This window comes from Pomacea canaliculata, linkage group LG12 (assembly GCF_003073045.1).
Source record: "Pomacea canaliculata isolate SZHN2017 linkage group LG12, ASM307304v1, whole genome shotgun sequence".
NCBI classification, from domain to species: Eukaryota; Metazoa; Mollusca; class Gastropoda; order Architaenioglossa; family Ampullariidae; genus Pomacea; species Pomacea canaliculata.
Genome location: NC_037601.1, coordinates 7,257,458 through 7,270,159, shown reverse-complemented (window position 1 = coordinate 7,270,159; position 12,702 = coordinate 7,257,458). Strand labels below are relative to the sequence as shown.

The following is a 12,702-nucleotide window of genomic DNA, read 5'->3' as shown; positions in this document are numbered from 1 at the left end:
TGGTCTGAGAAAGGCTTTGAAAATAAACCTGTGTTCATGGCTTGTGCTGAAGTCCCAATCATGTTTTTCTTCATGGAGTAAACAGATTTGTACCCATCTAAGAAAGACAAGTAAGATTTTGGAGTCACATGTGTCGATCTCCGGTATCTGCAAATGATTGCAATGAATCCCAGTTAAACTGAAGAATAATATCTTATTAAATGATAGACTGATGGATTAAAGACATGTTAAAAAGCAGAGGTGGTGAGCATGCCTACTTCCATGCATGTATGAGTATGTGTGCACATCTCTAACACATCCTTTACTCCTTTTTTCCTTTTTAATCCAAATGAGCCCAATACTATTATATTAAGAACAGTGTTTTATTTATCATGTAATTTCTTGAACTTGTTTTTAATGATAAATTCATAACCTTATTAATTAATTAACCTTATTAAGTGTCATCTTCTACTACCTTTGCTTTCTCTGGCAGTTAACACTTATCTCAACCAAGCAATTCAACATCTTCCTCTTTTCTTATTATTTCTCCTTCATTGGCATTTGAAGCTTTGAATTCTGGCCTCCAATCCCATTTCTTTAAGACATATTTTGCAAAATCAAGAGTACTATTCCACTTACTCCTCAGTTCTTCCTCCATACAGTTAGTTCATGTTTGGACATAGTGTTACCAATTTACCAACACTTTGTTTCTTGTACAGACAGTTGCTGGTTTGTTTTTAATCTTTAGAATACAGTGCCCTGAGCTTACATCCACATGTGGGAATGCAGGTTACAAATTCTATTATTATTACTATGATGACTACTACAAAACACACAACACATGAAATCTTTCATGTTGATCCTGCATGTTCCTTTTTCTGTATTTCATTTCAAATTTCTTCAAACTTTATAAAGAAAGTCTTAACAAAGCTTTTACACAAAACAAGATCAATGCAGTAAGCTTCAGATTAGACAATTTCCTTGCCTGATGTTTCCTTTCATGAAATAAAGAAGGTAATAGATTACTCAGTAGCTAACAGATGGTACATTTTTCGAGTCTGACCTTTGAAAATATTCAATGCATCCTTCTGCAACATAATCATGGACACAACCCATGCCAATGATGAGCTCTTGCTTGACCTTGGGAGTTGCCAAAATGTCAAATTCAGATAGGAAGTGATCAGCCACTGCTATCAAAGCATCTCTTGGCCAGCGCTGGAACCAATCCATGGTACAGCCAGAGATGAGTCCTGGGAACTTCAGGGCTCTCTGTCGGAATTTTTCACCAACCTGAAATATTGTCTTTGAATTTGAAACCTTTTGTGAGGGTAGGAATATCAATAAGACTATGACCAATATCTAACCTCAAACAGATGTCTGGGCTTACAGTCTGTTAAAATGACACTACACATTTTTTTTTTGTCTAAGCATTTCTTAACTCCCTAACATTTCCTCAAAGCTGGAGAAGAATAACTAATGTTATCCAAGTAAATTACAAAGGAAAACTGTATATATGTATATACACGTGTTGCGTGATAACATTTAGGAAAATGGTGCAAAATTTGAATCTATAAATTGTGAGCCGTAATATAACTTTTAACTTTATATGTAACTAGTTAAAATAATTTTATTCTCTGCTTTGTTTTAATTTGTAAAAAATAAAAAAACCTGAGCAAATGATGACAGTATATATATCAAATTACTGTTGTCAAGGACAAGACTCATTGCAATTTTTGCTTTTAAAATGCAAGCAAGATTTTTGTGTGTGTGCTCACACATGCATACACTTGTGCATGCACTATCATCAGCATGTGATCAAACAAGGATAGGACATTTACTTTTAAAACAATGACCTTGTTCTTCCCTTCCCAATCGCACAACCATTCTCATACAGCTGTGTGTTATGTGGTAACTTAGTTGTGGGACAGAATTAAGTGCTATACTGACCATGTGTCCACAGCCAGAAAACACCTAGGTGAACAAGAAGGGGGGGGGGGGTTTGGTGTTTCACGCCGTGCCAGCAACTGAGGCTATATTACGGCAAGCAGCCAGCCCTGTAAACAGATGCCACGTGCAGAGAAAGAACAGCATGCCCGAGACGAGAAATGAACTCTGGGCAACCAACCTTCACTGTATTGGTGACAGGCACTAACAGCGCTAACCGTTGCGCCACCGGACCGCTAGGTGAACAAGAAAGCCGCCAGAAAAATCTGAGAGAATATAAGAACTTTTATATCAGAGGAGTAACCTACTTATTAAGTTAGTGTCTCAAGGTGGTATTTGACCCAAGGTCAAGATGCTAGTGATTCAAAGTGTGAGGACAGTGACCTATGGCCTTGTCAGGAATGCAAAGTTGCTAGGGAAAAGGGAAAATGAAGAAGGAAATAAGCAAAGGGCTGGGGAAAAGATTAGCTAGAGAGCAGATGGGTTTGTGAACAGTTGACTACAAGAGCATATTTAAATATAAAGAACAAGTCGTGTCTTGTGATATCAAAGAATCCACCAGCTGATGTCGCCAGTGTTACCAAGCACAACAGTGCCATCTGATGAAGCCACTAGGGTGATGTCCTGCTGCCAGAATGCAGCTGCAAGTGAACCCCAACTAGAGCAAATGGGTATCTGATGCCTTAAAACAGTTGGGGAAGGTATTACAGTGAAAGAGAGGAGATAGGCAATGGACTACAGAAAAAGAAAATACTTAAGTGGAAGATGATGAGAAAGTTACTGAAACATAACCTTTAAAGTTGTCAAACTACTGAGAAGGGTCATGAGGACCATGATGGTGGTGTTGGTGTTGATGGAGATGATGAGAAACCCACCGGAGAGAAGCATAGCACAACATGCAGGTTTTTGCGGGTGCGTGACAGATAATACTCTTTGATATTCTCTGCTGAAAGTGGTACTCTTGGAAGCTCTTTCTTCATAGGAGACACCAGATTGCCCAAAATTTCATCCATCTCATCTCGAGCAAAGAGGTTTGCAACCTGATAAACAAGGAAATTTATCACTCAGAAACAAAAATTATGTAGAAACTAGAATCTAGAAGCCTGGCGGTTTTAAAGAAGAATCTGTTTTTGATTATGCCAAAATTCCAACTCCGTTTTAAATAGAAGTTATTTCAATGACTGTCTGCTCTCTCTCTATATATATAAAAGCATCAGTGACAGATCTGTCTATAAACATTCAGTAGCTTTGATCCCTCTTGTATCTGTCAACCTATATGACTGCTTATAGGTCAATGCAAATAAATAGATCTGCTTATACCAGCTTGTATAACTATGCTTCTAAGCACTAATGTTAGCTCCTAACAGCGCATAAATAAACTGACTATAACTTTTTGCCTTTCCTGTCCCTATTGCTGATGGCATTTGCTGACAGTCTCTACCCTCAAAATATTTTTGCACTTGTCATTCTTAACTGCAAATGGTGCACAATCATATCATATACTTTAAACAGTTTATAATGAGGCTGACTGTTATTATACAACTACAATACTATGTGCATGTAAAATATGTTTAGTTGAGATACTAATGGCACTTTATCTTATTTTGTTTGCTAACTAAACAATCTGACTGGATGCGCATAAAACTTTCATATTTCCATTTTCATAATTTATAGCATGCATCCTAGCCAAATAGCTGAGATATAGATGAACAAAAATCAGAACAGCAAAAATTCTGAAAGAAAGCCCAACAGAACTACATACACACACTCTGTAATTTTCATTGGTGAGACCAAACTTTAGCTCTAAATTTGTTTCTGGAGGTTGTGCTTAGAAAGAGAGCACTCTACCAGAGATTTATTAGTTTAGGGTCTTTGTTCTTTAAAAGGTATGTATATACACAGTCTGAACTGTTAGGTCCTTACTACATTTAGATAAAACTTGCAGTGATGTGCACATCGGAATGTCCATGTTCAATGTGTGTATTTTGTGTCATGATGAATATAAAAATTTTAAAACTGTCAAAAGGTTAGTGTATATGTTAAGGCAAATGAATACTTACAACACCAGAAGAAAGCATATTATTCAGATACTCAAGAAAAGCCTCATCCTTCACTTCATTGTCAGTGAAGATAAAGGTGATGCCTTTCCCATCAGCACCAGCAGTGCGATACAGGAACTTCAAATCATCCAGCAGATTGTTTATACTGTAGGTCCTATCAATATCAAATGTAACAGGGTAGATGGGGGTTGCTTTCCTGATGTCACCACAAGAACAAACACAACACTCTCATGGGTTCCAAGTCCTTTTACTTTAATGCCAGTCCATAGTTCTGGCCAAGGTGAAACCTTCACACCACTCATGTTCTGTTCTCCTGCCCTTTTCACCCGTTCTTCACATCCGACTTCTTTCCAAAACATCCCTGCACCTCTATCCTGTCACTAGTCAACCCCCTCCCTCTCTTTCGGTCTCAGGGTTGTCACCTGGCCAGTAACTACCCCCCACTGCCAAACCTGTACCTATTCCTCTGTGCATGTGTGTGTTTGCATATATTATATATATTAGAAATGATACTATGATCAGTAATCACATATACAAAAAGTCTATCCTCAAAAATCAAAACTTAATTATCCTGACAAATCAAATGAACAATATACTATTAGTGCTAAACAACACTAAATATGTATTCTGATTTGCTTTTGATAATTATTTATAAAATAGTGAGTTGAATTAGCGAATTAAGCAAGTTTTATCAATCTTTTAAATAAGACACATAAACAAACCTTGTAAGAGTGATCTGGAATGTCTTATATCCAGCAATAAATGAAGCTAGGCGAGTAAGAGACTGTTTGCCAGATCCTCCAACACCAACGAGAAGAGCATGACCACGAGGTGTTCTAACGATGCGTGAAATTTTCACTAAGTGGAGCATGGCATCTTTAAAGAACACCATGTCCATGCCTGCCCCTCGAATAGCTTCATTGTACTGATCTTGATAAAATATTAGACGCTTCTCAAGAGCATCAAAGCTGGGAATCTAAATAAAAATAATCAGCATTAAGCTCAAGCATTATTAAAAGACAACTCAAAATACAAGAATCACTTAAATGATAGAAAATATGATAGAAAAGTTGAAAATAATTTCTGCACAAAATATTTGGTTATAGATAAAGCAATGACATTATTATCATGCATAAAACACATATAATTATAAGATAATACATGAGAATACCATGCTGCATCTTTTTGTGCTGTAAATGACTGTCAGATACAATTACAGGCACACAATCTCCACAATGTCATTATTGAGAAGCTCAGTCCCAGATTAAATGTATGTCTTTTTTTACTATACATGTTTAAGTAAAGTTTGAAGAGACAACTTTCGATTTCACACATCTATTATAGAATAGCAATAAAAAAAAACAACTTTAAACCAATCCTTTGTGTTTGGTGTGACCTGTCGTTACATTTATTTGAGTGCTGAAGCAAGACAGTTTAAAGAATGCAGTACATAGGAAGCATGTGGTAGGGTAAGCCTCCCCTCTTGTTTGGCAGAACCAACAGACAGCTTACATTCTCATAAATTTTAGGAGTTTCCAAATCCTGCTCTCCTTCTTCTTCTCCAGTTGCTTCTGGGGCTTCCCTAAAGAAGTTAAAGCATGGAGAAGCTTTGGTATTTTGCACACAACTCTTCAACATAATGAGAAATTTCCCTTGCACAGCATTACACTCTTACTTAATGTACTCGCCATGCTTGGCAGTTTTTATATCGTGAATGTTTACACATTAGATTATGCTAAGGATGACTTTTGGTGTTTATCCCCAGTCAATAACTGATTGATGCTATACTGTAGTGAGATACTCCTTGCAGCTTTGTGAATAGGTGCCAAATATAAAGAAAAATATATGCTGAAGGTAAAACCTGTTGCTAGAACCCATTTTTATGATGGTCTTGGTTACAAAAGCTTTACCGTTAGACTGCTATCTAGTTCTTAGAATGCTTCTGTGTTTAACACCTAGGTAGAAAATATCCTGAAACTATTTCCGTTAAAATAATTGCCATCCAGCCATCCACTTTTCCTATTTTTGCAGTCTCAGCCAATGCACCTTAACCATAGATGAGGGTGGAATAGTTTTTGTCTATTGAATGCACACTTCAAACAGTGGACACATATTGTAGGATACTGTACCTCAGGAAATCCACAAAATAATGAGAAGACTCCAACATTTTTCCATACGTATCTCCTATTTCTTCAGATACCACACGAACCATGGTTTTGCTGAACCAAGAGATATCGTCATAGCTCACAAACCTACAAGAAAACCATGAAGAGCAAAGGCCTTAGATTTTTCTATGAGTGATACTATAGATGACGATGCAGGTTAGTTTTGCATGTACAGGTAGTCCTCGGGTTACGACGGTCTCGAGTTACGTCATTTCGTGGTTACGACGCTCATTCCGATTTACGAGGTTTAGCGTCTTAAGTCGAACTGTACGTGCGCCTCATTCCACGTGAGGGGGAAGTCATAAAGCAATCTGAGAAGGGGAAGACAGCAACAGAAATTGGCAGGTCATTAGGACTTAGTCGTTCGACTGTCGCTACGATTATCAAGGACAAAGATCTTATCCTTGAACATGTGAAAGGATCTGCTCCTATGAAAGCGACAGTGATAACAAAGCGTAGTGTACTGCACAATATTTTACTGTACTTATTTATGTAGGTTGCTGTGTTAGGATAGGTGTTTGGATAGGCTAAGTGTTTGCAGTACTGTACTGTTATTATGGTACAGTACTGTATGAACGTATGATCCGACTTATGTCGAAATTCGGTTTACGACGCCGCGTAAGAACAGATCAACGTCGTAAGTCGAGGACTACCTGTATTATTGTAGCTATAGCATTAAGTACTGTGCCTTTTTATTTACATTTTTTTGCTCTTCTGAAATAAATTCATCGTGGTCATCATCTCATGACATCTCTCATCTTTTAATGGCATCTCACTCCACTGATCCCATGAACCAAGACATCATATCCTGTGGCAAATTATACTCTTTCTAACACTATGCACAGGAGGTATGTCTACTTGATAAGATTGACATTTTGTATTTCATTTTGCAACTCCGCCTGGAAACCACTTGGGTAACCTGCCGGTCCCAAGCCTGGATGAAGGAGGAGGGTTGGGCGTGGTGCTACCAACCCCACCCTGTAAAAAAATTAAATGCTACAGAAACCGCGAACAAACTAACTGCATTATTAGAGCCTGGATGGGAAAATCCCTTTTAGGAAGAGCTTATAACGCATGCTCACCGACCCATCTTCTCACGGCCAAGGCAAAAACCAGGATAGCGACCTGGAACATCAGAACCCTATACAAGAGAGGAAAATCAGCTCTGGTAGCCCAGGAAATGAAGAACTACAACATCAAGCTCCTCGGCCTGTGCCAGACAAGGTGGAATGGCAATGGTCAGACCAGACTTTTGTCAGGGGAGACTATCATCTACTCTGGACATGAAGACCCTGACCATGACCACACACAAGGAGCAGCAGTACTGATGACACCAGAGGCTGCAAGAGCACTAGTAGCATGGGAACCAGCCTCCCCACGACTCCAAGCAAGGTTCAACTCCAAACGAAGATCACCATCATCCAGTGCTATGCACCTACCAACGCAGCAAAAGAAGAGGAAAAAGAAGACTTTTACAACTCCCTACAAGCACTGGTTGATTGTATTCCAAAACGAGACCTAAAGATCATAATGGGCGACATGAAAGCCAAGAAATGACAACACAGACAAAGGACGCATAATGGGAAAGCATAGTGTGGGCAACTGCAATGAAAAATGGTGAGCTGCTCATAGACTTCTGCTTGTTCAATGACCTTATAGTCGGAGGCACAGTTTTTCCACACAAAACCATTCACAAGATCACCTGGACTTTACCAGATGGAACTACAGAAAACCAAATTGATCACATTACCATTAATCGCCAGTTTAGAAGTTGTCTGCTGGATGTCAGAGTAAAGTGAGGTGCAGATGTAGCTACAGACCACCACCTGCTTGAAGCAACCATAAAGATAAAGCTGAGGTCCTTCCATGACTCATCAGACAGACCGCACCACAAATTCAACGTGCAGTTTCTTAGAGTTTGTAGAAAGCAAAAACAGTTCAACTGCAAAGTTAAACACAGGTTTGCGACACTGGAGGGACTCCTGGAAGAAACAGTGGCCAACCACTGGACACAACCACTGGACAGGATTACAAGAGATGTGGAAGACTGCCTGCACAAACTTTCTGGGGAAACAAAAGAAAACAGCACAAGGAATGGCTGACTTTAAAGACCTGACAAAAGATAGAGGAAAGGAAAGAGCTGAAGCAGAAGACCAACCAATGTCAAGACCAGCAGGAAAAAGAAGAACTCAGAGCAAAATACTGGGAGATAAACAAAGAAGTGAAGAAGAGTGCAAGAGATGACAAGAGACAGTTCGCTTACAGGATGGCAGAAGAGGAAGAACAAGCAGCTGGGCAAAATAACACAAACAGACTATACGAAATTACAAGAATTCTGTCAGGAAAGAAAAACACCAATGCGTGCAGACCAATAAAGAATAAGAATGGCAGCGTAATCACTGGGGATGCAGAACAAAGATCAAGCTGGGCGGAATATTTTGATGAAATACTTAACCGACCACCACCACCAACAACTTTGGACATTCTCCCAGCTGCAGAACAGCTTTTAGTAAACACCAACCCACCAACCAAAGCAGAAATCATCAAAGCCATCAAGTCCTTGCATTCTGGCAAGGCGGCAGGCCCAGATGGCATTTCTGCAGAAGCACTAAGGCAGACCCAACAGCCACACCAGAGATGCTACAGCCTCTGCTGCAGAAAATTTGGGAACAGGAGCAAAGTTCCAGCAGACTGGAAGCTTGGCTACCTAGTAAAGCTACCCAAAAAAGGCGACCTGACACAGTGCAGCAATTGGCGTGGGATTATGCTGTTGAGACTAAGGCAAGAACAGGCAGGCTTTCAGCAGGGAAAATCGTGCACAAACCAAATCGCTACACTGCGAATTATTATTTAACAGTCCATCGAATAGCAGTCGCCACTCTACATAAAATTTGTGGATTTTTAGAAGGCTTTTGACTCCGTAGACAGGGAAACCATCTGGAAACTGATGCATCATTATGGATTTCCACCAAAGTTCATTGCCATCATCCACCAGCTGTATGAGGACTCGACATGCCAGGTGATCCACAATGGAAAGCACACCAAGATCCGCATCTTTAATACAAATGTAAAGGCAGTCCTTCTGTATGGATCTGAGACATGGCGAGTGAGACCCACATCCTCAACATCAGATGGCCCGAGAAGCTCTCCAATACAGACCTGTGGGAGAGAACCAACCAAACACCTGCCAGCCAAAACATCAGGAAGCGGAAGTGGGGCTGGATTGGTCACATCTTACAAAAGCCAGCCGACAATTTAACAAGACAAGCTCTGGCCTAGAACCCACAGGGGAGGCGCAGGGTTGGGAGACCTAGACAGACGTGGAGGAGATCAGTCCACAGAGAGGCAGAGACAGCTGGCATGACATGGTCCCAACTGGAAAGGGACTCCCAGAACCGGGTCCAATGGCGGGTTGTGGTTGCGGCCCTATGCTCCACTGGGGGCAAATAGGAACAAGAAGATTGCATTTTGCATGCCATGTGCCCCACTGGTGGATACTACAATGGTCGTTCAAAAAGTTCTAAGCCTCACCCAGGAGGAGTTGCAGAAACAAGACAGTTTTTCGCACTTTATCTATATAGTCTCCCTAGACATCAATGCACTTAGTCAACAATGCTCAAGCATTGCAATTCAATCATGGAAGAAGGTGGCATCCTGGTCCTTCAAAATCTCCTCCACAGCACATATGATCTCATCTTTGTTTTCAAAATGGCAACCACATAGATGGGATTTGAGTTAAGGAAACAGGTAGACGTCCGATGGAGCTAAGTCTGGTGAGTAAGGAAGATGGTGTAGTAATTCAAAGCCACAATTGGCTGCTTCAGCTACTGCAACCTGAGCAGAGTGAATGGACACGTGAGTACGTTATCCTGGAGCAAGAGCACACCAGCCCTCAACTTCTTTCTGCATTTCGACTTGATAGCTTTCTTCAATTGTTTTAATTCTGATGCATAGTACTGTCCATTAATAGTTTTTAGCTTTTCCAAGTAGTCTGTCATGACTATGCCCTCAGAATCCCCAAAAACAGAAGCCATCCCCTTGCCAACAGATGCTGTCTCCTTGAACTTCTTCGATGGTGGTAAACCAGTGCTTACACCGTTTGCTTTGAATCTCTGATTCAGGTTTGAAATGATGAAAATAGGTTTCATCTTGAGTTATTAGTCTGTCGTGGAGATTCTCACAGTCAGCCTGGAAGCAAGTCAGCTTAAGTGTCCTGAAAATGTCAACCCTTTGCAGCTTCTACTCTGGCATCAGCGTTCGTGGGACTCATCTTGCAGACAGCTTGCTCATCCCCAAGATCTCAGTCAAAACAGTGTGAACTAAACCAGAGTTCTGTTGGACAGTAAGACATATGTCTTCCAAAACCATGTCATGAATGGCATCAAATTAATCATTAGTAGTTGAGGTTTTTGGATAACCTGACCAAGGGCCATCTTCTGTGCTGACCCTGCCCTACTTAAATTCAGCAGTCCACTTCTGCACAGTTGCATATAAAAGGGAGTCCTTAGCAACTGTCTGTATCGTGTCCTCATGGATTTCCTTGGGTGTAACACCTTTCTTTTGCAGATACTTTGACTGCTTGGGGCTCTGTTTTGTATATTTTTAGATTTGTCGCACTACCCTTCAGGTTTACATTGGCCTCACATGCACACAAATTAAAACAGAAATCTGTAATAGTTATCCTAGTTTTATAAGTAGTAGGTGCTATCACTACAAAAATGTTCAGCTGTGGCTTTTCTTTCTGGGTGAGGTTTAGAACTTTTTGAATGACTCTCCTATGAAGACTTAACTGCTGAAAGTGCTGCAGGTAAAAACATCCCATACTAGACCTATCTAAGCCTACGAATCTGAAGCTCATTTTCTGCAGCATTACTAATAACTATAACTGATGACACTCAGCTAAAACTGCTGTGTGCATCATAGGGCCTGTTTTTCATAGCACATGAACATGACTTAAGGAGCTGTGCCTTGATGGGTAATTTGAAAATGTTATAAACATGAAATGAATAGGAGTCGTAGCCAATGTAAGAGCTTCAAGAATAAGCTAAAAATGCATTACCCATTCAGCAGACAAGTTAAGAGGCATGGTAAAATTATATATTAACAAGCAAGCCTATATTTGGTGCAAATTTAATAATTGGAAACAAGATTGTTTAAATTATTTCAACTGAATTGCATAGTGAATGTTCTATTTAGTTGAAATAAACTGAAGCAGTTTTGTGCAGTTATTCATTAAGTGAGAGAGGACTGGCTGAAAATGGCAGGCATTTTATAAGCCTTTCTCTACTAATGTAGATAACACAGTGAGACAGTTGCAATAACCAAATCCATGAAGATTGTTTTATGTCTTTAAAATGTTTTTTTGTCTAATATTGTTGGGGTTTTCTAGAATGAGGATAGTTCACAAAGTTTTGGACTTCATTATTTTTCTATCCTCAAATTTTCTTTTATAAATATCAATTTCTGTGATAAGTTTTTTCCTAAAAGTGGATAAGTTTATTCCTGTGGCCTTTATCAGTAACAAGGAAATGTCTTTCCAGAAACAGTGGTCCTATTCAGTCACATGATCTCTTGAATAGCATAAAAGTACTAATCTAACTATAGACTTCCATTATACTCAACAAGTTCAAAGGTGCATACCTCATGAAGAGAACAGAAATGCTAGCTCTGATTTTGCAAATTAGCATTTCTCTGGAGACATGCACACAACCAGAAAGGCATGAAATAGTCTGCTAAGAATGTTCAGGTCTGTCACCAATAAAGGTGAGCTAACTTTGACTATTCTGTGAGAAGAGAAAATGCATGAAGGTCCATCTAAGTTCCTCACATTCCAAACAATGATAAGAAATCTTTTGTTTTATCATTACAAATGGTGATTGCATTCAACTGTTATACCTGTCTGCAATGACCCGGAAGCACTCATGCTTCCAAAGATGCAACAAGACTTCTTCATTGATGATCACAGATGAAATAGTGATCAGCATGCCTTGCCAGATACGTGACAAATCACGCAGGTTGAAGACATAGTGAAACTTGGCTGGGGTTGGCAGCATTTTTATCTTCAAAAAGAAAAAAAAAAGTCTAAAAATATGTGCAAAGAAATTTCTGTTTAAATATCAGACACTGCACATTATGTCTAGCACAAATTCCACTGTGCTTTAAACCTTGCAATATTTCAAAGGGCTAAGATGAACATAAAAACAGGTTTTTAAAGATATGAAGGATGTCATTTGATATGCATAATATGTGATTATGTATCCAAGGTGTAGACAAAAATTATTCATTATGCATAATATGCTGAGTGGTGGGGTATATATCTGTATGCTCTAAAAGATATCAAGACTGGTTGATCTATATAATAAAAAATAAACACAGAATGTATAGCCCCAATGATTAAAGTATTCATTCAATTCAAGCAATGCAGCAATAAGAGAGATGTTTCTCATATGTAACCTTCCTAAATTCTGGAAGACATTTTCTTAAGTCATTGGCATGGTACCGTCACTGTGAAAATGGCATTTTAAATGAAATTTCTAATATATGATTTGTACATA

General features: G+C 39.3%; 1 protein-coding gene across 4 annotated transcripts in view; it reads right to left on the bottom strand.

The window, feature by feature from the left end:
* Window positions 1-12,702, bottom strand: part of LOC112576959 (dynein heavy chain 5, axonemal-like) — a 101,662-nt gene that overhangs the window by 26,315 nt on the left and 62,645 nt on the right. For all 4 annotated transcript variants that reach the window (XM_025259851.1, XM_025259852.1, XM_025259855.1 and 1 more), the window contains 8 exons: window positions 12,044-12,207; window positions 6,113-6,235; window positions 5,496-5,565; window positions 4,706-4,959; window positions 3,984-4,137; window positions 2,799-2,963; window positions 1,043-1,269; window positions 29-147 (listed from right to left, as the gene is read on the bottom strand). In XM_025259851.1, the coding sequence (XP_025115636.1) occupies window positions 29-147; window positions 1,043-1,269; window positions 2,799-2,963; window positions 3,984-4,137; window positions 4,706-4,959; window positions 5,496-5,565; window positions 6,113-6,235; window positions 12,044-12,207 (1,276 nt within the window). The remainder of the gene's footprint in view (window positions 1-28; window positions 148-1,042; window positions 1,270-2,798; window positions 2,964-3,983; window positions 4,138-4,705; window positions 4,960-5,495; window positions 5,566-6,112; window positions 6,236-12,043; window positions 12,208-12,702) is intronic.